Source organism: Phasianus colchicus, chromosome 9 (genome assembly GCF_987193195.1).
Source record: "Phasianus colchicus chromosome 9, bPhaCol1.hap1.1, whole genome shotgun sequence".
Classification (NCBI taxonomy): Eukaryota; Metazoa; Chordata; class Aves; order Galliformes; family Phasianidae; genus Phasianus; species Phasianus colchicus.
Genome location: NC_143444.1, coordinates 16,056,806 through 16,081,677, shown reverse-complemented (window position 1 = coordinate 16,081,677; position 24,872 = coordinate 16,056,806). Strand labels below are relative to the sequence as shown.

Genomic DNA, 24,872 nt, shown 5'->3' with positions numbered 1-24,872 from the left:
GCCTCCAAATGTAGCATTCCTGCCTGACACAAATCCTCACCTGAGCCAGAAGAATAAATTACCCTTACAGAAACTGGTTGCTGTTCTGCTTCTCTGTAGGATACTATGGTCAGGCAGCTAAAGCAGGCTGGAAGTAGGGCTCCTGTGAATGCCATCAGTACTGATAATTGTACAAGCCATTTTAGACATTTGCAGTGTCTGCCCTGCAGAGCAGTCCAATAGCGTGTGGAGCCTTGGAGTGATCGATGCAGTTTCCTGCAGCTACAGGTGACTGGATTCAGAGGAATTTGAAGGTATGTTTGTTTCCCTTAAAAAAACAGGAGCTGGGGGCTATTTGAATACCGAGAGAAAACTACATTGCAGTAAGTTTTAAGCAAGGCAGTTTGTATTTGTTTGGTGTCTTCTTCAGACTCTCACTTAATTAGGATTACCTTAAGTACCCCTGGTGAGTGACAGAAATGGGCACACTGAGAACTGTGTGTGTGTCTCGTGCCTCCTTTCAGGTACATACACAATGCATGCAAGCAGTTCAAAGTATGTTTTGGCTTCAGGAAGAGCAGGAAGGCTTTCAGAAGAGATCCTGCCTTTATTCAAACTATTGAAGTATTTTGTAGTTAATCATAGTACTGCTTTTCAGCATCTAATTCAGCATCTAACTTACATCCTAGGTGTAAGTTGCTGAATACCAGTTATCTTGAAGGGGATAATTCACAGCTCAAGAAGAGCAGATCTAAACAGACATCTTGGTCACTCCTTCACCTAAGGTGCAGGGCTTGGACTGATGACCACCAGAGCTCCTTTCCAGCTTAAAATTCTATGAAATAAGTAAGCTTAAGTCTTATTCAACAAGTAAGTCATGTGAAAGTCAAATCACCACACCCTAAGATAATATAAAGAAATGGATCAAGATTTCTAGTCTTGAGGGAAGAATCCTTTTCAAGTCCGCTACTTGCAGGTATAAAACATTTTATATCAATATAAATAACTTTAAAATACACAGCAAGTAACTTTACGATACCTTCTATTCAGTGACAGTACTCCCCAACCTCCAGCAGAACCTTGTTTGGTTTTTTTCCTCCTTTTGCAAAGAGCCCAGGTGAATTAGTACAGCCTAGCTGCACACTGGCAAGAAAGAGTTTCCCACTTACGAATAAAGTTCTGCTATTAGCATCTAATGAACTCAGACCACAGACCAGCAGACATGCAGATCTGGGTATCTCATTACATACTATGTCTTGTGAATTCTGCAAATGATGGTATGAAGGTTATAGGCCAAAGGAGAGGCAGTGTTAAATATCTGTGGTTCCTCATTTGCCTTGAGAAAGGGGCAAGGATTTTGTGAACTTTGAAGGATCTCTAGTCATAATCTCACAGTCACGTAGAGGGGAAGTGAACTCTGCTATGAAGGAGCTACATTCCTTTCTTGTTAAGTCATTGTCACTCACTCCCAGGAGATTTTTACTAGGCTGTTAGATTAAATCCTGCGGAAAAGAAAGAACTTGGATTGCAACAGACAGCAGTCCTATATTACCCTTAACACAGGCAATGATGGTGATGATTTGGGAGTAATTTCCGTGCTCTCTCTTCTTTTTATAATGGTAGCATAACAAATGAGACAGGGCCTTCTACATACCTTTAAGAAAAAATATTTATTTATAAAAATACACTGGGATCAGTTTGAGAAGTGTGGCAATAAATACAGTTCAAGGAAGAAAAAGCACTTCTACATGGATATATTATGGCACAATAAAAGGTAAATGCACCATCAGACATGGGACTTCCATTGGCTCAAGACTTTGTACAAGCTCCCTTTTTAGTAAGACAGCTATTTCTAAGAGTTTGGTCAGTGTGAATAATGGAATGAATTTGAAATCACAAATGCACACGTCTAATGCAGGACTTACCATTAGCAAAGAATACTTTAAAAACATAGTAATGAGATTTAAATCACTCATGTGATGCCTTAGGCTTAATTGGCAAAGACCACATTTAACTTTGAGCATTAAATTCTTTGATTTCATCTGGAAAACAGAAAAGCTGTAAATATGTAAAATGAAGGCTTAATGTGGTATGTAAAAACCTACTTAAGTAGATTGTAAAAATGCATAGCTCCTTATTAGAAGACCTGGCTGTACAAGAGCACTCCCCCTTTCACAGTATTCCTTTTTACTTCATATGCAGTTATTGGTTATGCTGTAGACTACAACTGTTACAGCACTAAAGGCAACTAGACAGGGAAAGGGCAGAGAAAGAAAAGAGGAATGTATGTAAGGCAGTATTTCTTTAGGTACATTAAGTATAGTCTGTAGGAAAGACAGGTAACAATTCCACAAGGCTAGTTTCGTTCTTACTGAATAAAATAATGGACTAATACTGAGCTTCAGATGCAAATCTAGTAATCAATGCCTTGGTCACTGTACTGACCATGGTAATCTCTTTGATAGTCATCTTGGTACTCTCCGTGATAGTCATCTGGGTATTCTGCCTGATAATCGCTATCGCTGATTTCTGACCCGTTAGTTCCTGTTCCTTGGCTGCCATTATGAATGACGGGTTCTGTAGGTGCAGCACAGTACTTGGGGTCGTACACTTGCCGTCCAAGCCCATACACACTCATTCCCTTCTGTGAAGCTACTTTGTTGGTGCCCATTTGTAATGAAATAGTCGAGTTATCCACAGGTTGCAATATGTGCTTCTGATCATAGATGTCTCTTCTGGTACCTGGTGCCAGCATACCAGCCTAGTAAAATAGGATTGTAGAGGTTCAGTAAGGTCAGGAGCTGTGATTATGGGGCTTGTTATTACAAGTTGTACAACTCACTGGAAGTGCTAGAAACTACGAATACAAGCACAACTGAACAGCAGCAAGTGTTCGCTAGTAAAAAAGACCCTGCTGAAAGGTCAACTTAATCTCTCTTTAAAAAGAAAATGCTTTGTGGTGGTGCCCAAGATGTGATTATTGTGTTTAGTTAGTGCTGGAAATAAAGCTGTGGTTTTCTCCTGACACAACACAGCCAGATGAAAATTCTGAAAGTACAGTGTCATTTTTATGCCTGAAGTTTTCCAGCACAGAATACAGCAGTTAATGATGAGAAATTTAAGTTCTTCAATTACTGCATAGAAGTACAGCTGAATTGTACTTTCTTGCTGTTGTCAGCAAGACACTGCTGCTGCACTCTCCTCACTTGCCCAGGCTGAGTGCTGAATCTTTTCTGGAAATGTCACACATAATCCTCCTTACCTGACTGGCTCCTTTATTAGTGCCCATCTGTAGGCTGATTGTTGTCTGGTCAAATGGCTTATCAGTTTGCATTTTTGGATCGTAGAGGTGTCTTCTAGTTCCATAAGCAGTCATGCCTGCCTGACTGGCACACTTATTGGTGCCCATCTTTATTGGGAGAAGGAAGAGGTGGACAGAAAAAGTGATTTATCTGTACAACAAGACAGCGTAAGGAAACAAGTACAATTGCTAGCTGTAATAGCTGACAGAAGAAGTAATTGCCACGTGTGTTTTTCTCATCTAGCTTGATCACTACTTGTAATAAGTTACCACTTCTCCATAATGAGCTTCAAAAGGAAAAGTAAAATTAACAGTCATCCCAAGGCATTTCAATGACTGGCATTTGTCCAACGGCATATACAGTAAGAAATAGATGTAGGTATCAAAATACAACCATCAGCTTCTACCCTGGACAGTACAGGCTCAGTGTCACTGCCAGAACTTGTCTGTCACAGGAATTGTACAATTTTGTTCAGCCTCCTTTTAAAGCCACTGTCAAGGACCAAGATGATACTGCTAATATTAGCTAATCTTTTCCTCCTTATTACTCTTAGTGCAGATTTAAAACAAACACAAAAACCTAGGTAGTCACATGAGCATATAAAGCCAATCAGCTGCTTACAGGAATTAAAACACCACACCTCCTTCCACGACAAGAATATACTGTAACAGTGCTGTTTTTGTTTTTCGCATTAAAAATATCGCTGTTAATCAAAACAATGTTGTTCTGAAATGTAACTGCAAACAAGAATTTCACACTAACCTGTAGGCCAATTACACTTTGACCAGCTTTTAGTTTTCCTGCATCAAAACTTCGTGCTTGTTTCTCAGCATATTTGACACCAATATCAATTGTAGTATGAAAACCTTTGGTTTTTGCCTATTTAGGGAGAAGGAAAATAGAGTATTCAGTATTAAGTAGATTTTCTGTGACTGGAACACTTTCTTTATAGTCTGTATGGAGACCTAGGCTGACAGACAAGCTGCCTTTGTATCTGTCCTGGGCTTTCAAGTGATGCCACAAGCAGGATTATCTCATGAGAAAATGTGTCAGGGGTGGGAGGAGAGAACCATTTCTGTCACCGTTTGAACATGCACTCTGAAGCTACCTAAGTATCTTTGTCAGAGTGAGAAGGATAATCTGTAGGGATTAATGATCTCTTGTGAGCCTCCCTAGTTCAGGTCAAAAATCCTAACTCTTAATTCCAAGCCTTTGCTCAAGGAACGACTCAGGAGCAACTTCTGCAGTTTTTCAGACTCACAATACTATATCCCCTCTTGATAGGTTGGACTTCTGCCAGTGCCAGAGGTACAAATACTTACCAGACCTGCTAGTGCCACGAGAGTAGTCTGTACTTGAGTCATATTTCCATTTTCAAAAAGATCATTGGCTTCAAAAATATCATGTGGCTTCATGCCATAGACTTGGATCGCTTTGATAAAATTCCCAATGTTCTCCAGCTAAACAGAAACAAAAGAGCCCTTTTTTTATTCAGTGTTTCAATTTGAAAACTAAGTAATTAGTTTAAAATGGAACTTCTTGGTATTGGCTTTTGTTTTGCTTTTTTACACACATTCTTTGCCTTGTGGCAATGGAACACCTCAGTTGGCATGGTTAAAAGTAACTACCGAAAAAGTTGAGATTACTTTTGTTAGTTTTAATGCGGACTTCAGAAATCAGACTGAGTTTGTTTATCCAGCATCTCCCCATCAGTATCTATTAGAGGGGTGTTTTGATGACAGAATTCAACTGTGTCCATTTCAAGAGAAATCCTAATTCAGAACTTCAAGAATTGATTGTGAGTAAGATAATTAAAACATAGTTATGTGAGTAGTAAGAACATTTACTCTAGTCTGAAGGTGCTGTTTTGCTCACCTATTTGGACAAATTCAGACAAGCTTTTGGCTTTTACTAGCAGTGTATGCTGTAGAAACTGGGAAGTAACATGGAGTATGCGAGTAAGGACAATGTCACCTTTCCTTCAGGAGTCATGAGAGAGATTAAAATCCTCCACTGCATTTATTAGCATTCAAGACAATAAAAACAAAAGACTGACACAGCAGCAGTAAGTTAGACTCAATGATAGCAAAGGCAAAAACCCTTCAAATACATGTTCTAAAGGCATGTTGTTTTTGATAGTCACAAGGGGATTTTAAAAAAGGTGCAAGATAGACTACCCATAAAAATCAAATCTGGATGTACTGAAGTCCAATAGCTAATGGATTTATTTGTTGTTTTCTGAGTTTTGTCACAAAACATTTCCTCAAAGACTGTTCCCCATAACCCCTAGGGGTTTCTCAGGAGGATGCTGCACATAGTGACCTCGTATATCCAGGTACAGGCAAGCTGCTGGCCTTAACAGCCTGCAGAACTGCCCAGATGGAATATGCTAGCTATCTGGTGTTAGTGAGGTGTTCTTGTTCAGTTGTTTGTTTTCATTTTGTTGTATTTTCTTTAAACTTGGAAAAGGCCTTGCTATATGGCTCTGTGTTCTTCCTCCACCTGAAACTTCATTTGTTAGCTGAAGCATTACTGTGAAATATGTATAGTCAGCTGCCATTTGCGAGCCATCTTAGCTATTAGAATTGCTTTCTATTAAATGACGTTCACATACACAGTAACCTCACTCAACTGTTGTGCATGTATCTTGTTACACATATACAAAACTTGATGCTATCAGGACTTAAAGCATAGATATTCACAGGAAATTTGTTAATGGAAAAGAACTGTTTGGGGGTTGGAGGGGTTAGAGGTATAGTTTTGGGTTGTTTTTTTGTTTTACCTGGTGCCAATTTAGTTTTGATTGATTAATTTTCTTCACTGATCCTGGCTGCAGCTTATTTATAAGCCTAGGGAGGTGAAAAAAAGGGAAATTCTTAAACAATATATCTCATCCTTATACCATCTCTGCAGGCATTATATAATATTTTCAGTGATACTTTGTTAGTTGTATTAGTTTAATCAGAATGCTTAGGCTTTTAATTTATATGGAGTGCTTAGCTCGGTCTGACACACCTAACAGACAAGTCACAAGAATTGTTAGAATTGTCGTGTGCCATTTCGTTAGTATAAAAAAAAGTTTCATCATTACATTCAGAAATATTTAGAAATCTTTGCAGAAATATAAAGGAGATTTGAGTTAAATTCTGATTCTTCTCCACAATTTTAAAAAAGCTTGTCTCCCACCCTCTACTGTCAGCTATCTTTGACTCCCATCGTTGATGTGTTTAAAGGGGACTCTTCAGAAAGTCCATCTGCATTCTGCAAATGTAGAAAACTGCTAAAATTAGGTTACTTAATAAATGCTTACTCGCATAAAATGATGCCATCTTTCAGTCCCAGCTGAAAATTTGCACCAATGCTCAGGCCTGTAACCTCTTCTATCCAGTTACGCAGATCTTCTTCTATCTGGGGATCATACTTCAGGGCAATCTGTAACACAAGCAGTCACAAAGTTACTTCACAAGAAAAAAACTGCAACTCTTTCCTTAAGTGTTTCAGAGAGTATGTTCTAGCATCTATCCAGTACTGTATTCCAGGTATCAGGGTACAGTTTTTGTTCCTTTTACTGTAATGGTTATGGCTTTACTAAATGTTTATTTGTAAATACTCCCTTGAAGCAGTTGACAGTGCTCTCTGCTGTAAGATTTGCTAGAGCTTAAGCATAGTCTTTAGACAGCTACAGAGAGATAATAACATTTCTGAAAAAGTATTTTACACGTAAGTTGCACTGCAGCAGCAAGTAAAAACTGAAACAGTGGCTTATAAAAATAAAAATTCTAGATTTCCAAACCATCAGTACTACTGCTCCAATACAGATTTCCAGACGGGAACTAACACATAGTAGGTTTGATGTTATTTATGAGAAATTATAGTGCATTTTCTGCTTTAGCTAGAATATGACTAATGGAGATGGATTGTTAGGTTTTCTCCATCACCACAACATCAGCAATTATCATTCTGGGGACTTAGGTGGTTGTATGTGGTGACAGAGTTTTCTTTTGTTGGTTTGTTGTTGTTTTTCTTAATTTAAGAGTCAGGATCTGTGATGTATCTCTGTTGTTTGGGTTTGCTGGAAGACTCAGATGGAACAAGCAGTGATCTGGTGTCTTAATTGCAAAGTTATTGCAAAGCACTGTTATGTTACAGAGAAAACCTGCAACAATCTTTGGAATTCAAGGCATCAAACAGAGGCCAAGAGTTGTCAGCAAGGTGACTCTAAAAACTCCTTTCCCAGGCACTCAGACCTCACCACTCAGCATGTCAGTTGGTGCTGCATGTGCTGCAAGTCAGTGGGAAGCAGCACGCTCCAACCAGGCCAGCAGGGGCCAAGCTCAGCTCTGCCCTTTGTTTCCTGCTCCACCCAAAGGATGCTGAAAAGCAGCTCAAAGTTCCTTTGGTTTAAATCTGTTACTTCTGCAACGCTCCCAACATGGGCAAGTTGGAGAAAAGGGTTCACATCACTGAAAGCAATCTTAGCCCTATGTAACTTGCTCCTTTTTGTGCAAACAGAACAAATTATCCAAGCACATTTTTATGGCACAACTAACCTCCGCTGGTGCAGAGGTTGACAACGCTTCTCTGTGTGCAATACAGGCTGTCCCACCTGGCACAGCAAGCAAGGCTGGGGACGAACGAGCTGCCCCACCAAGGCTGAGCAGCACCTGCACTGCTCCTTGCTGACAGCCCTGCTGGCCACTGCTTAGTTCCTCATGGGAAACTTGGCTAAAGCATTCACGTGCAGACCTGAAGTTTCACACTTGCTGCAGACGGTCTTAGGCTTGGGCCCAGAAAAGCTAGGTATCAGCAACCATTTTATACTGCAGGAGACTGCAGTTCCAACCTACATGAATTACTTGGATTGAGGCAATTACTACATCTTGGCTAGCATTGCTATCCCCAACTCCAAACTGACCACACTAGAAATCACACAGTGTGTCATTCTCTGCTTTCTTCTAAGGGAATGGAAAATTCCTATATCTCTGGCTTTACTTCAGAAATTTATGTGAGCAATATTTATTTTCCTTTTCCTTGAACTGTTTGTAGCAGTGCTGCTGTGGTGCCTAAGTTACAGGTCAGGAGAATTCCCTTATTGATCACTGTGTAGAACTCTATGAAGCGTTTGGAAAAGCTCTGAGTCCCTCGGTGCTTAGGCCAGTGGTGGTCTGACATCCTTGAGCTCTCGCTTTTCTCATAGCAGAGAAGAAAGCTCAAGTAATAAATACTGCCTCATGTAAGGAAAATGATTTTTTTTTTTTTTAAATATCTTTCTGAAGTTAGAAGGTGAGAAATGGACTAGAAAAGTTAACTGTAAAGTTCACAGCTCCATAGGGAAAGCCTCCACATCTTTGTGTCATCTTTTTTTTTTTTTTTTTTTAAAGTAGTCCTTTTGCCCTTTAGTTTAATGCCAGAAGCAGTGCTACTGTGTTTTTAGTGATTGTAGCAACAGTACAGAGCAGGTAGCCCCTTTTGTAAGGGGCCCCAGCCAGAAAGATTCATTGCCTCGAAAATGGAGATGAGGAAGCTGGTTATTGTCTCTCTCCTTCCTAACCTGGCAGTCAGCTCACAAACTAGTTTCATGGTTATTTTTTCATGGTTATTTTTGTTTCCTATGGAAACACGGTGTGTGTGATCACACCCTGAATCTGTCTTCCCAGAAACATCAGAACAAGCTACTTGAGTTCTGCCAAACTCACAGAGGAGCTGCAGTCGTGGACATAACTCAGGTTTTGTTTCTTTGTTTTTTGAAGTATTTTGGGCAAAGGAAAAAGATCCCCAAAGTCTAAAACATAGCATCATATCATTATTCCACACTGAAGAATAAGGCCAAGTTACATGTCATTCTCTGCTTTCTTCTTTGTACATGTAAACAGGCAAGTTTAGAAAAAGAAAGAACCTGTATGAAGGTCAGAGCATGGTATGCTCTGATATTCCAGTTATCTGAGAGCAGGCAGTTGGGACTGGCTGTGGGGATGGAGGCAGTTTGTGCCACATTAAGAGCACAGTTCTAACATGCACACAGTTCAGAGAGGGACCAGAGCAAGTCTCTTCCTCTGTTCTTCAGTAATAGTTGGAAATGTAATGAATGTTACGTTAGCTGAACATTTGTTTCACTTTGGCTTAAAGACAATGCTAAGTGATAGTTTAGCCATCCTGCAGCTGAACTTGTCATCTTCTCCTCTTTATAAATAAGGAAATAACCAGTGCACAAAACTGATGTTGCAGAAAAGTGGTGATTCCACCAAGGGACATGCTTTAAAGATCACTCGTCTCATCCTTCCCCCAGTTTACAATCAGTGAAAAAGGCAGTCAAACTAGTGTGAGTCCCAGCAGCACTTGTGTGTTTGTGGCTGTCTCTGCAAGTATATAAAAGGAAAAAATGGCAAAAATTTTCCTCATTTAATATCAAGTGCATTCCATATTTGAGATCACAAATGAGATGAACACTAAATAACTACCCCCATTGCTTAAGCTACTTGAAAGGGATCGGATGGAATTTCATCCTGTCTCTTGAAAGATATTTACTTTGTTGGAATACTTTACATGCATTTAAGTCCTCAGTTTCTCAAGAGGTGTTAAAGTATGTTGGGGGTATTGCTACTGTGCTTATCTACAGATGGGGAAAAAAAATCCCATGAGGAAACTTGCATTTTTGGCACCAAAAGCATTACTATTAAGTCTGCTCATTTTCTGAATTGCCTTCAGTAAGGTACAGTTTGATTTAAACATGGCAAGGGCTTTGATGTCTTTAACAGGTGGGCAACGAGGTTACTGAATGTCAGGTGGTGGTGGTAGGTTTTGTGAATTATACTTCATCTATCTGAAAAGATAAAAGACGTGGAAATTTAGAATTCAGGCTAAGCATGTGACAAGAGGGATAAGTTAAGCTGGGCAGGCAACGTCAGTGCTATTGGAGGGGAGGTGTTCTGCTTGCTTTGGGTTCTTAGCTCTGTTTTACTCCCGGTGTCACAGTTAGAAGTTACATAACACTAAACTAGGGAATACTTCATATTTTCCATGTATCTATCAGTTGTTCCAGCCTTTCTTTGATTGCTATCTGTGAGAGGAAAGTTGGAAGCTTTGTTATAAATGAAATACTATGGCTTTTTCCATTACTACTATTCTACATGCCTTCATTTGATCCTTTTTAATGCTGAACTTTCATGGCAGATACTTAAATCTTGTATGTCCACAAAAGAAAACACCTTCTAGTAAAATGAAAGTGGTAGCTAAGCAGCTCATTTCACAGAATTCATCATCTGTGCAATTGGAAAAAGCTGCTGTTTTAGAACTCTGTAGAAAAGATCAAATGAATATAAACATTTTTAAAAACTGGATATAAAAATTTAAAATGTGATTTTAAAACCAGATAGCAGGATGCCAACTGTAAATTTCTTTGTTTTTTCTGACAAATCTTGAAGGATTCATAAAGCTATAAATGCTGCTGCTTTTGTAGACACTTCTGAGGTACAGATGTAGTTGTTAGAAATCTCTCTGAGACTGAAGTCTCTGCAAGTGGTCAAAGCCAGAAATGCTCTGTGGTTGTGGGAAGAAGCAAGCAGGTGTCACTTGCCTGCTAACAAGCTCCTGACTGCTAGGCCACTTTGTAGTGTGAAGAGTTGGCTTCTATTTCAGTACAGAAAAAGCTATGTAAAATTTGGCAATTAACGGAAATACAAGGGTTTTTTTCATTAATTTTAAGTAGAAATGTGAGAGCTTCACAATAGGTAGCCTTCAGAAGACTACCATTATATATTACCTTGCTACTGTAAGTTACAAGAGGCTGCAGAAAAATAAGGCTCAACACTGTCTTTTTGGACTGTGTTCTCTTAATGTACAAAATAAATTTAAAATTACCCACTCATTTTCAACTCAAGCTGTACAAAATACTTCAGTTACATCTCTGCAAAACACTCCCACCGTGTCTGAATTGTTGGGACGGGAGGTTGAAATTTGGAAAATTTCTGCATGCTTCACAAGAACATTCTGAGCTTGACTCTTGCACCAGATGAGATCACAGGCACTACTCTGACTTTTTCCTGAGCTTCACGTACATTTAATAATACATTAAAGTTGTATTAAGAATATAAATTTTAATTTACCAGAAGCTGTTTCAGATGCCTATGTGTTTCTGCTGCTGTAGTGTCTGTCCTGTAGAGCCAGGATAGAAGAGTGCCTCATCAATGATGCAGAGGAACAAACAAAACCCAGATTTACTAATGCAGTATGAAATTAAACTGAAATCTCTTCTGCCATCTTTTATTACAGATAAATTAAAGTAAGCACTTTGCTACCTAAAATTGATGTGCTTCAGTCTTACAGGTGAAAGTCCTTTGGCTTTTGTTTCCTAGATTTGTTTTTTCCTTTGTGGAGTGGAAGGAGGGGAGGGGCAGAGCTGGCTTTAGAACTCAGGACACCAGTAAGTCGGTCTTTCCTGCCTTTTACTAGGCAATTCCTGTTTCCAATGCCAAGTTTCATCTTTGAATGTCACACATAGATAATGCTAAGCAATTTGATACACGTACATTTATGCCAATATCCACATTAGGCTTGAGTCCTTGAGTAAAATCTGATTCCTCTACAGTCTTCACAATTCCTTAGATGTGGGATGAAATATTCCTTGGTGATAGCTTACACTGACGCTTCTTGCAGCATTTGATACTACCCATGCCTTCTTGTAACATGTTTATTTTGGCAAATGGAGAATTCGGGATTCTTGGAACTCTGATCTTCCTGTCTTGTGCTGTGCAGGTAGGACTGCTCTTAAAGTTTAATACAAGACTAGTCATCATCACCTGATTTGTCAAGTGTATGGATTCCTTGTGAAGGTAACTTTGCCTTTGTTTCAAAGTTCAAGGGCCACAGGCAGATCATTAGAATTGCTCAGTGCGCTGTAGCGTGCTGAGTTGGAGAGATGTTAGCCAGTATTTGCACCATAAATGATCTCATATGGACTTTCAGTTGTCCTTTCATACTAATCTTTTCCAAATTACACAGTACACACTGTACATTAAAAGCTACACCTTTGCCAAATCTCCAGTTTAAGAGTTCAGCTATCTTGCTGCTACTCTGGAAAAATACTGTAACACTTTTTCAAGATAAAGTTTAAACACACTCTGCAGCTTTTACAAGTCACATAGGCTAACAAACACAAAACTCAGTAATTAGAAAGCAGTTATAAAGGAGAAAGTCACCTATCACCTTACAACAGCCAGCAACTGGTAGTGCCCACGCTGCAGGGCTCACACGGCCAGCATGTGGCACACATGGCATGTGGCACCCTGCATTCCAGGACCAGGGAGCACCTGAAGAAACTGATTTTTGTTAAGGTTGGAACAATAGAAATGGGTGCTTGCCCAAGTGGGAGTGAGGCAGACTACAGTGCTGATCCCAAATGATTCTCCAGCATTCCAGCTCTTTGCATCTGAGCTCCCTGTTCTGTTCTTTGTTTATTGTTCCGTTGCGCGTTGCCAAATCTCACTCTCTTTTTTTAAAGATTGTCTAAATTTACATTTTTTTTTTTAATTATACACCTGAGTTGCAGTTGAAATTCTGAAGTGTAAATAGGTCACCCTATATACTTAGACTTCAGATTCAAAGGTAAAGAAGTGTAATAATTCTTGTTGGAACCAGTAAGTTTGCCAACACAGAGGTTTAGTCATAGAATATAGAAGAGCATGATCTTTAAACTGAGCCATAGAACCTACAGCACTGGGAAAATACAAAGTTATGATTTTATGGAAAGTGGGGCAGAAGAGGCAGTGAGAGGAACTCGCCATCGAGTGCAGCTTTTTGCCATTTGAGCTCAATGAACCAATTTACCAGCAGCTCAATGAACATTCACCATTAGCAGAAATTAAAATTCCCTATTAATTGCATGTAGATTGATCAGAACTACATGTGAAAATAGATACTGCAGGATTGTGCATAGAAACCCAAAGGTGAAAAGAAATGCAGAAATCCAGATGAAAACTGAAGAGAAACTTGCAAAAATGAAAGCTGCCATTAAGTATGCCTGGCTAGTTGAGCATTTTTCTGTCATTATGGATTGTTTACAGAAAAGCAAGAAATCCACCGTGTTAACACTATTGCCACAGAATCCCACTACTGCACTACCTAGTACAATTTTTTTACAGCTGTATCCATTTTGCTTAATATTAAATGGTAATCTTTCATTATTTGTAGCACAGTTGATAATTCAGCAACATTTCACTGCTTCCTCTGTAAATCAGAACAATCTTTAAGAGAGAGATGGATGAGAATTAATCCAAATTCCCTGGCATTACTTCCACGTGTACCAGCTTAAGCTCTGCAAAGTAGGAGCAAGCCATGCCACACAGTTTCCATTCCTCTCCTGCCCAAGGCACCTGAGGGCACACAGGGCTTCTGTTGCCAGAGCAGCAGGTGGGAAGAATGCAGTGTTCTGCTCCATGGCTGAGCAGGAGGACTCTGTGACTGCTCACAAACCAGTCAAGATGTTCCCATGTCTTCCCTCTACTGCTCTAACAACTCAGATTTGTGCCTGCCCTCGGACTGAACTGGTTCCAGTTGTGCTGTGCTGTTGGATTACTGCAGCTCTCTCTCCCATTCCCATTTGTTTTCAGTTTTTCCACACATTCACATTATCTTGTCACAGTCACATGTCTCTGTGACTCCTTAGCCATCAGCTCTGCTTCCAACTGCAGCAACATCTGCTCCTGTCATCACACATTCTTCTTGATACTGAGTCCCTTTGCTTTGCATTATTTACTCTGTATATTGCTGAATACTTAAATTGTGTCCTGCAAAGAAACTCTGAGTAATATTCACTACTCATTATTTGAAATAATTTGAAATAACGGGTAGATTCAGGTTGGATATTAGGAAGAATTTCAAGTGTTGAAGAAACATTCAGATGTTCTACTAAGGGATATGATGTAGTGGGGAAATGGGGGTGGGAGTTAGAGGGTTGGACTGGATGATTTTGGAGGTCTATCCACCCTTGGTGATTCTATGATTTTATGAAATCACTGCACAATCATTACACAAAAAGCCTAAGAATATGAAGTTTCTTCTCAGCTAGGGCAGCACTGATTCCACACGATGCATAAAGCCCGTTACTTCTCGACAACAGATTCTCCTTGCTTCTGAGCCCTCCCCAATATTACTGAACTGATACAACATAGATCAGAGCACAGAGTGCTATCAGTAACAGGAACAACAACTGTGTGGTTGCTGTTAGGCTGCTGAAATTTAGGTCCAGGCAGCCCCAGCGTGCTTCTGAGTGGGCTCACTGAGGCACCCACAACAAATATTCGTCAGGAAAATGTGTGTTTCTCTACAGTCTGGGACAAAGATCCCAGCAGGTGACAGGCTGGAAACACTGGTCTGAAATGGCTCGTTTACTTCTCTAGAGACAGAAATAATCTTAAATGGAAATTCTCTATTTTATAAAGAAAACTACCCCAAGTATACTTATTTTAATTCATTTGCTTTACTTATTCTTCTGGCATCTATCCAAATTTACATCTCTATCTAAATCCATCTCTACTCACATCATACATACAGAATAAAAAGGTTGGAATCAGCTAAGAATCTAAATGAAGATTAAGCTCGACACATGCTTAATTAATCACGCAAAATTCATGACTACTATACAAGGAAGCATTATAAAGTTAAAGACTACAGTTTTACAGCAGCTGAAGTCCTTATGAAAATACCTACAGATCTGTTTGTATGAGCAAAACACATTCCTTGACTTATTTCTGCAGTTTCTTCCTGGCCAACTGAAGTAAATCTACCGTGAGCAAAGATTTTGCACCAAAACCAGGCAGTTACTGGTCCTTCCCTACCACGTAACAGATTGCATTTTACAGTTACTGTCAGCTTCCTGCTGACTCCTTTTGCCCAGAGTGACTGGCACAGATCATACAACCTCGTTACTGCCACAGGATATCAGCAGTTAGTGCTGCTGGGGGTGGGAGGGATGCACGTATGCTCAGCATCCAGAACTCTGGGTTACCATAACATAAGCTGCGATTTCACCGCACTGAATTCAGGAATACAAGAAGCACAAAGTGCAGGACAATGCTGTATTAAAATGATGTGTAAGAGTGGTCCCAATCCTAAAATATTTAAAGTTCCATCCTTCTTCTGCAGAACAAAATGCTCAGGTACCCTGACTGAACTCTCCCTTTGTTGGTTATGTTTTGCTCTAATTCTTTCCTGTCCATAAGAAAACCAGCTCTGTCTCTGATTTTTAATCTTACTGCTTTTTTATTATTACTGAAACTGCTATGTTCATTCAATATTATTGAAACCATTTCCATGCCATCATTTATTAACAATAAAAGGCTGCTCTTAGGACAGGCTATAAAAAAGGGACAACAATCTTCTAAGAAAGTTGAGCGTACTCTTTGCTTTTGTTTGGAAGTGCTCCCTATGGTAATTCTGCGAGGTGAAGAGACAGTTTCTTGCAAAAATAAGCAGGCATTTGGTGACATAGGTCTGAATTACACATGCTTCACTGGTTTAACGTGTGTGTTATCACCCAACTTCAGGCAGCAGCAGCGTGGCATTACAGGAACCGCGGCAGCTCCTGGCTCTCCAGGCAGCAGGAACCACAGCGTGCAGCCACCTGCCCTGCGTGCTGCAGGGAGGGCTCTGAGCAGCTCCCCGCTCACTGCCAGGGCAGAGCTGCCTCTGACTGAGCACCTGGGAGCAAGCAAATGCTGCCTGCATCCGTTTGTCTTCTGTGCCTTGTCTCTTGCTTGCAAGACTTGCAGCGTTCAGTCAACTGATTGGAGACAACAGGAAAGTACTTTTCAAGGAAGTTAGTCTCATCCAGGCATAACCAGGAATAAATTCAAACTATCTGTCTGTAAATAGGAGGCTGTAGCAGTGGAAATATTGACAGGAAAACAGAGAGAAATCTTTCTCAGCAGGGAAGCCGTGTGAAGCGCTCCTAGGAGCGGTGTCCAAGCTGGGTGAGCTGGGGAGGTTAGTCTGGAATCACGCTGTGCTCCTCCAGCCCTCAGCACAGCAGCTCAGATCCCACCCTCATGAAAGCCTTTCAGAACAGCAAGAAAACTAAGGCAAGGAGATGCCAGAACAGTGTCTGCCTCGGGGGAGAGAAGGCTTTATAAAGGCAGCAGGGAGCTGTCGTTAGGTCTGCTCATAGCTACTCAACTCAGCACTGCTCTAAGAAAAAACAAGAGATTGGCAGAGTTTGGCATTTATCTGTTTGTTCATTTTAAGAAAACAAGAACCCAGAACTGCCTACCTGAAGGAAGTCACAACCACTGAGGAAGAACACTGAGTGATTCAATCCAGCTAAATGGAGACAACATACATTACTGAGGCAATGCTGCAAAACCAAAAATATTTACCAGAAGAGAACGCTGCTGCTGGATCTGGCTATACAAGTTAACAGTTGTTTAGAATCAAAGAGTTACGAAAGGCATTTTTAAGCAAAAGAGTCCCTCTTACAGAGAAAAGAAGGATTTTCACATGATCTCACTTAGAAAAAATCTGTTTCAAATTGCCCTACGTGTCCTGGCCTCAGGCCCACTTTTACTGAAGGCCTTTCCTGTACCATTCCGTAGGGGATGGGAATCTCTAAAAAGTTTTCCTTAAAAGGATGTGTCAGATGCACAGTGTATATGGTGTTACGGAGCTACAGAAGCCAGCAGCTCTGAATACAGAGAAGTTTCTATCCTTTACTCTCCAAGGCAAATCATAGCCCTCCGCATTCCCTCTGAATTAATATTCTGACAGAGGGAGGTGAGGTGAAAAACCCACTGATGTGCCATTGTCCTGAAACAACGCACGCACGCATCCATCTGCCTCCTAACGGTACTGACTGAGCATGGAAAATATAACAGGGTCACTTTCTCCAAATTTCAAACTAGCCCTGAAACCACACAAAAAGAAACCAAAATCATTTGTACATTTTAAACAAGGACGTGTCATTGAAATGCAACTTAAATTTTCTATTTTCTGAGACTGCTAATCCCATTTAATCATCATGACTCCATGCAGATTTGATTTACTGTCCTCAGAGATGTTCCAGCTGTAGAAGGATGCAGAATTTAAACATCAACCACGGCAAGTGTTGTATTTTTCTACCACTAATGAAAATTATACGAAGAAGTTGATGGATCCAGCAGAAATAAGGTTGCTGTACTTCATTCTATAAATGTACAGAGCTGTGACACTGAAGGCACAGCTGAAGTGCTGCCTCAGCTTCAGCAGGATGCAATCTCCCAGCAAGAATCCCTGCTGCTGCTTCCTGCAGCCTGCCCGGCTCCACCTCAGCCCTGCTGCTCCGGAGTAGAACCCCGGCTGCGTGCTGCCAGTCATTGCTTTCCTCCCTGAAATGATGCGGAAAGCCAAGACGTGCTTGTGAAATCACAGCCGTGGCGTGGGGCTTTACTTGCGAAATCACAGCCATGGCGTGGGGCTTTACACCCGACAGCGATACCAGGCTTGTGGCTCAAGAGCTCCTGCTTGAGACCGTTCCAGGCAAGCTGTAAAATATGTCAGGGCTCCAAGAGACAACTGTCAACGTGACGACGACATGCCAAGGATCACTGGGGACTTACACCACTGAGAAGAAGAAAATGACCCTCATGTAATCGTTTACAGCAATCACTGCTGGCCGTCACAAGGCAGCCGCCCGCTGGGCTGTCTGCACAGCCGGCAGCAATGCCACATGCAGGGCGGCTTGGGGGGCAGAGACCAGATGCTGGGAGGCAGGTGCTCACATCCTGGTCAGCTGGCAAGGAAAATGTCTCAGTGGCAAAGCACGTGCTTCTGCTATCAGAAAAAGATGTAAGTATGGAATGACTGTCAGCTACACAGGTGTCACTGCTGTCAGTTTGTGCCTGTTAGCAGGCCTGCTTATTGCTGTGTCAGTGTTAACGCTGCTGGGAGAAACCTTCACTTGATACATGCTCAGGAGAGCAGCGCTGTCTGAGCAGGGGAACAGCCAGTGGGTCAGACACATGGAGACAGAGCCACGGACAGACAGCAAAGGGTGCAAATGAATAGTGAGAGCGCAGTGAAGACTCCCAACTGCTAGAAGGCCTTCCTACTTTAAAACATCTAAACCAAGCACGTACTTATTGATGGGCACTAATCCCACTGTAATTGATGTGAGAACTGTGCACAGCCAGGATGTTCAGATGAGTGAGGGTTTCTGTCCAGAAAGGGGCAAACGTGTGACTTGGAAGTGAAGAAAAGAATGCCATCGTGTATTTTGTGGTACATAGAGCTGTTGTGCCAAACGTGGATTGAAGGCAAGTTTGGCTACCCAACAGCCACAGAACAGCTATGGGTTGTAAACAGTTTTGTGTTGACTTTGTTACCAAAACCACACCATTAAGTGCCATTCTCTTCTTACTTCGAGCGCTTTCGATGTATCTGGTTTACAGATTTCTTCTCTAAATCTGTCATGGAAATGTTCAGTGTTCCTTTTATCTTTGTACATCATAATTGTAAAGGAGGTTTGGGAACAGATATTAAAAAAAAACAACAACAGAGATGCTTGAAGATTAGCACTCTGAGATTTCTGGAAGAAAACCAATAAAAAAGAAAGTTATGAGTAGTGAATTTGAATGGGAGATCTGTTACTAAAGCCTGAAGGCAGCTGGTAAAATTTCACAGTTCTTTGGAAAAACAAGCAGAGATTGGGCACAAAGAGAAACACTGCAGTCCTGCATGGTGAGCCTGATAGCTAGCTAGTAAACATTCACCTCAAGATCCAGAAGCAACTATCAGAAAGCATGAATTAATTGAAACAAAATGGAGTTTGGTGCTTGATCCCTTAAAGCCCTTTTGCTGCTTCCTCATTCTCAGCATATCTATTTCTATTGAAGTATTTCTGAGAGTTAGCATCAAAATACTGGATTTTTCATTTACTCTCCAGGCAACAAATTGTGAATATATATATTATATTTAAAAGTGATATAGTCTGATTTTATTTTAAACTAAACACCTGTATTTAATTCAGAACTTGTACGTTAAAGCTATTATTTAAAAAACATTTAAAAATAAAATAAAAGTCTGACTGTTCCATACAAAAGGACAGGAATGCAGAAACCCTATGCTCTGTTATCACCACCTGTGCGCTGACAGCCAAGTGCTCATTGCCCTGATCCTCATTATTGCCTTTTCCTTCATTTTTATTATGCCATTCTAGATAATGTGAGTAGAAAAACACTTCAGCAGAAGCAAATCTGCTTACAGATGGTTTCTAAAAGAAACTCAGTGAGCAAAACTACAGGTATCCTGAAGGAAAATAGCAAATACAAAGCGTGGAAGGGGAAAAATAAGTGTGCAGTTGAAACAGTTTGTTCTAATGGTTACTTTTTAAGAAGAAAAACAGTATTATTTCTATGTTGAAAGGAAGGCTGTGAAGAGGAAGGAGAGAACCTTGCAGACCAACTACACTCAGCACTTTACCTAGCTATCACAAGAAGGTTGTGGATGCCCCATCTCTGGAGGCATTCAAAGCCAGGCTGGCCGTGGCTCTGAGCAGCCTGCTCTAGTGGTTGGCGACCCTGGCTGTGGCAGGGGTGTTAAAACTATACGATCTTTGAGGTCCTTTTCAACCCAGCTGTTCTATGAGTCTATGATTCTATGAATCACTGAGGTAAAGAACCTGAAAGGTATAGTCATCTGAACCTGGTTCCCAGTCAAATATCTGTTAAAATGTAACTCCTGGACTAAGAAATTAAATGTGGTTTTATTTGTCCTATACCAAGCAAAACACCATAAAAGAATTTTCTCCTCGGCAGTTTCAGGAAGAACAGTCATGCACCTGGGCCTGGCTGGTCTCATGGAGCACAGACATTGCTCTATACCAGACAGCCCCTGTTTGCCCTGAGAAGGCGAGCAGGACGGCATTTTGTTCCCGGGGTTCCCCTGCCTGCTGGCCTCCAATTACAAGGCTGCCCCTTCCCCTCCTGCACTGCCAGCAGGTCACTGCTGCAGTGACTCCCTCAGCTACTTGGCTCATCAAACATGCTGGAAGTGGTCATAACCTGGGCTGATTTCCTGACAGTGCAGAAGAAATGATGGAGACTCTGGAGTCTCCAATTGCCAGGACAAGTTTAACTCCGCACACACTTACTCTGCCTGTGCCCAAACAGTGATGGAGCTGGCAGAGTACCAGAGGTGAGAGGTGAGATAAGCAGTGCCCTGCTGTGTGTTCACAGGAAGGGCAGAGCGGGAGGAAGGAGCTGAGCAACTCCACACCTGCCCCTGTTGTTTGCTCCCAGCCTTGCCCAGCAAGACAATGCCATGAAACCTCCTGCCGCCCCCTCCCCACTTCCACTGTTAGCCATAAGCAGCTAACACAACACCAGCCTGCAGCTCTACTTAACGCTGTTATCATCTCAAGCTATGCTAACCGTGGGGTACTGCAGACACTACCCTGTTTCTTAGTAAGAAAACTATTTATTGCTACTACTATCCATTTAAATCAGCTTAAAAGGCTCCTCGCTGATTATTTGTTTGGGATCAAGTATCCTCTGCGATGTCATGTAAATAAGAAGTCAACTTCAAAGGACTCGCCCTGCTCTGCCCGCTCCTGCAGACAGCTTCCTCCTGGCGGGCTCCCAGTGCAGATCCCATCTGAACGGGTGGAGGGGCAGGAGAGCGGAGCAGGCATCTAGAGTCAGCCCAGGTAAGGAGCAAAACAACAGAGGGAAAAATAAATGCAAAAAAGTCCCGAACACCAAACTGAGCGAGGGTTTGAAGCTCAGAGATGGAATCTGGGGTGTAAATTTTAAAATTTGTCTTACGCAGCATCAGAACGTGTTATATTCATCTATTCAAATACCACACCAAACAAAGGTTTCTCTCAACACCAACACAATGCCAAATGGGAAAACGAAGAACAGAAACTAAAACCAAGACAGCTTTCTGCTCAGCCCAGCTATCAGCATGTCTGTCTTCTGCAGGGGAAACTGCCGGGGCTGGCACCAAATGCTTCTGACATGGGCATCTCATACGGGCAGCGTTCAGCAGGGAGCACTGCAGTTCTGCGCACTGCACCAACACCACCGATAGCAGCACGGTGGTCTCCACCAAGGTCAAGGTTTCAGAAAGCCCAGTAAGACCAATGCAAAAGAGTCCACTGGGAGCTGGAAAATGGACGTCCTTCCAGTGCTTGATTTATGACACTGCAGGAGTTGAAAAATGGAACTTCTGGTCTTCACAGAGCTATTCTTGTCCAGTCCTCTGGACTGGGGGAAACAACAGAGTCGGGCACAGAGCTACACAACTCCAGCTCCAGGAGGGATGTAGTGTATCTGTTCATATCATAATGCTTTGAAATGTGATTTGTTATGGTAAGAACAACATTCTCAAACTTCAAAGCTAATTTTTTATGGATTGTTTTTTAAGGGATGAATTCATGTGTCTTTGGTGTGTGTGAACAACTTTTTGTGGCTGTTCTGCACTGATGTTTCCAGGACTGAAGAAGCCTGCACACCAGAAATGGGAGCTGCCCACAGAGCCTGCCTCCCTACACCTGCGCTGAGTGGTGAAATCCTGCAGTTGACACCCTGCAGGGTGAAGCATGAGGCCCCTCCACCAGTGGCAGAGCGGCTTTGAGCCCTCCATCAGCATCACGCTCCGGGAGCCCCTCTTGGGAGGCCCTACGGAAGCTGCTGACAATAAGAAATTGCAAGGAAAGACAAAGAACTTCCCACCCTGTCTTCCTACAAGCACTGCTGTTAGGCCAACGTGATTCTGTCAGTGCGTTTTCAAAGCAGAACAACATTTCCTTTCTTCCCAACTCAGGGGCAGAAGTGCACAACTTGCTGTCTCTTTGTGCCACACAGGTGTGGTGGGGCAGCACCGCAGGGCTCTCTGGCAGACATTCCCCACACAGCAGCACCCCGCTGTGCAGGCACAGCCCCACAGTGCGCTGGGAATGGCCTCAGCACAGCCACCTGGGCGCTCCGCACACATTTTGACGCTGCAGGTGGTACTTTCTGCTCTCCTCCCACTTCGACTCAGCCACCAGCTGAGCAGGGCCGGGGAGCTGCTGAGGCCTGATGCCAGCAGTGTGGGAGATAAGTGGTTATGGAGCATCACGCTGAGGGGTGCAGCCTAGAGCAGACACGCAGCACCGCTCATCCCGGGATGGCCACGGGTGTCTTTCTTACGGCTTCCCAACGGGCGGCTGTTCAGCGCAAGGCAGCGGTCTGCACGGCCGGGTACTGACATAAGCAGATCCGTAGAACGTGACAGAAACAAATCAAAGCGACTCCGTGCAGCAACGCACAAAGGCGCGCATCTGCGCGCAGAACGGCGGCCAAAGGGCGCACCGACAGGGCGGGCTTTCCGTGATGTTTTTGAAACCACAGCGCTGCCCACGACGCGCCGGGGCCCGGCCCAGCAGACCCTCAGACGGCACGGACCCATCGCCGCCACCCCCGCGCCTTTGTGCCCCGCGGGCGGGGCGGGGCGGGGCGGGGCGGCGCGGGCAGACAATGCGCGATCTGTGCGGCGCCCCGCCGATTGGCCCGCGCCGCCCGTGCCCATGATGTCATGCGGGTGGAATGCGCGGCGCGGGGGGCGGCCCGGCCCAGCGGCACGGCACACGGCTGCGCCCACCGCCCGCTGCCCTCGGCCCGGGTTTGTTCCGAGGGCCGGGGCGCGGCGCTCCGCATCCGCGTCGGGGCACGGGGAGCCGGGGCGGTCGCCCCGTACGCGGCCGCGGCGCGGCCCCGACGACGCTCCGCCGCGCTCCGAGCGACGCGCCGAGGGCGGCGCCGACCCGGTGGCGGCGGGAGCGGCCCTCGTGCCGTGCGGCGGGGTGCCGGGGTGCCGGGCCCGTCCCGCCGCCCGCCATCTCCCCGCGCGCAGCCGCGCGTCGCGCCCCGTCCCGCCGCCGGCGCGGACAAAGGCGGGCTCGCCCCGCGCCGCCGGTGCCGCCCGTACCTTGTTCTTGACCTCGGCGGAGAGCCCGTAGGAGGGCCCCTTGTTGAAGTGGGTCATGTCCGCGGTCTCCCCGCTGCCTGGGGGCGCTGGCGGCGGGCGCTCGCTGCGGCGGGCTGAGGCGAGAGTCCGCCCGCGGCCGCGGAAAGTTCTAGTCCCTCCCTCGCGGCCCGGCCCCCGGCCGCTGGGGCCGCCCGCGCGCCAATCGCGGCGCGAGGCGAGGGAGCCCCTCCCGGGACGGCCGGGGAGGGGGCGCCGGGCCCGCCCCGACACCGACACGCCGCGGGCGGGCGCCGCTCGGGGGGAGCGGGCCGCGAGCGGAGGGGTCGGGAGACGTCAACGGGAAGGAATCCGCCGCCGCCGAGGGCCGCGGCGCGGCCGGTAATGCCTACCACGTGTGGGCCGGGGGCTGCGGTGCGGCCGGGCCGCCGAAGCGGGGCCGCTCCCGGTTAGGGGAAGTGGGGCTCCCCGCGGGGAAAGGAAAAGGACGGGCTGAGGAAAACGGCGGCTCGCGGACGCGCCGTGAAAGCCGATCGGCGTTTAGGCGCTGCCGGGACGGCGCCGTCCCCGCGGCCCCCGAGGCCCCGAGCCTGCGGCCGGCGGGCACGGCGCCGTGGGCTGCAGCTGGAGCCGGGCTGCGGCTCGCGAGCTCCCAGGCGTTCGCCGACGGCGTGCAGCTCCCCAGAAATTACACGTCTTATCCGTTCCGAAATAAAATGTTCCCGGTTAGCAGCAGACAGAAGCGCGGGGTAGTATTTTCTCGTCGGACGATCAGGTTTAAATTACGCGCACGTGAATTGCTCGGACTTTTTACTTTCACCTCATCTGCTCGCGGCACGACTGCCGTTTGGTGCGGTTCTTCCGACAGCCACGGGTCGCCGGGAGAGCTCCCAGCCTCTGCGCGACCGCTGCCGTGCCAGCAGTGAGCGCAAACCCCGCGGGAGGATCAAAAAAGGGAAACCTTTGAGCGCGGTTAGAAGCGCGCTCTGCATGGCATCCCTCTGACCGCACAAAGCCGACGTCAGCGCTCGGCGCGGGACAAAGCAGCTGGGGCGTGCGGGGCAATCCGGCTCATTATGTGTAAATCTCTTATCTTTGCCCTATTTTTCCACATTCTTTATTACCGGGGCTGTTTGTATGGAAAGAGGATTTGTACAAGAATTATTCCCCACCTGAAATCGTAATCCTCTTTGTGACATTGTAATAACTTCTTCAGCAACCACATGTAATATCATAAACGTGTGCTGATGACTTCAGCTGGAAACCGGCAGAAATGAGCCACAAGGAGACACAATCTGTTTTCTTGGAAACATGGACTATAATCTTGCAAACATTCTTGCGCATGAATTATTGTAAGCATATGTGTAGTCCTATTAAACTTCCCAAGCCTAAATTATCCCTTGTGTAATTCCACCATAATCTATGGAATTAATGTGGCTCAATGGAAAACTATCAAATACACATTTCTATTTGCACTCGGCTCAGTGGCAGAGGCCATTAATGGGGCAACTCTGTAACCGGGCCTGGCCTGGGAGGGATCTTCTCTTTCCTACCCATCTGATCCTGATGAAGTGCCTGGGTTTAATTATCAGGCTCAGCTGGGGAGGAGCTGGATGATTTCTCTGAAGGACGGAGGTTGCTGGGTAGAGCCACACAGCA

The 24,872-nt window shown here is 44.3% G+C and overlaps 1 protein-coding gene across 1 annotated transcript; it reads right to left on the bottom strand.

Moving 5' to 3' along the window:
- Positions 1 to 1,630: 1,630 nt before the first annotated feature.
- Positions 1,631 to 23,374, bottom strand: CNN3 (calponin 3). Its single transcript, XM_031614845.2, has 7 exons — positions 23,217 to 23,374; positions 6,592 to 6,713; positions 6,064 to 6,130; positions 4,604 to 4,741; positions 4,044 to 4,160; positions 3,242 to 3,388; positions 1,631 to 2,740 (listed from the first exon to the last, which is right to left on the bottom strand). Exons 1-7 carry the CDS (start codon positions 23,271 to 23,273, stop codon positions 2,393 to 2,395), a joined length of 996 nt encoding a protein of 331 aa, XP_031470705.1. The 5' UTR covers positions 23,274 to 23,374; the 3' UTR covers positions 1,631 to 2,392.
- Between the last annotated feature and the right edge of the window lie 1,498 nt (positions 23,375 to 24,872).

Bases quoted from the DNA above. Each gene is read 5' to 3' on its own strand.
- CNN3 (XM_031614845.2), bottom strand. From the start codon at position 23,273: ATGACCCACTTCAACAAGGGGCCCTCCTACGGGCTCTCCGCCGAGGTC. The intron at 4,742-6,063 runs GTAAAACAAAAA...GTTTCTGTTTAG, and splicing joins CAAAACTAAATTGGCACCAG to CTGGAGAACATTGGGAATTT. The intron at 4,161-4,603 runs GTAAGTATTTGT...CTCCCTAAATAG, and splicing joins TCGTGGCACTAGCAGGTCTG to GCAAAAACCAAAGGTTTTCA.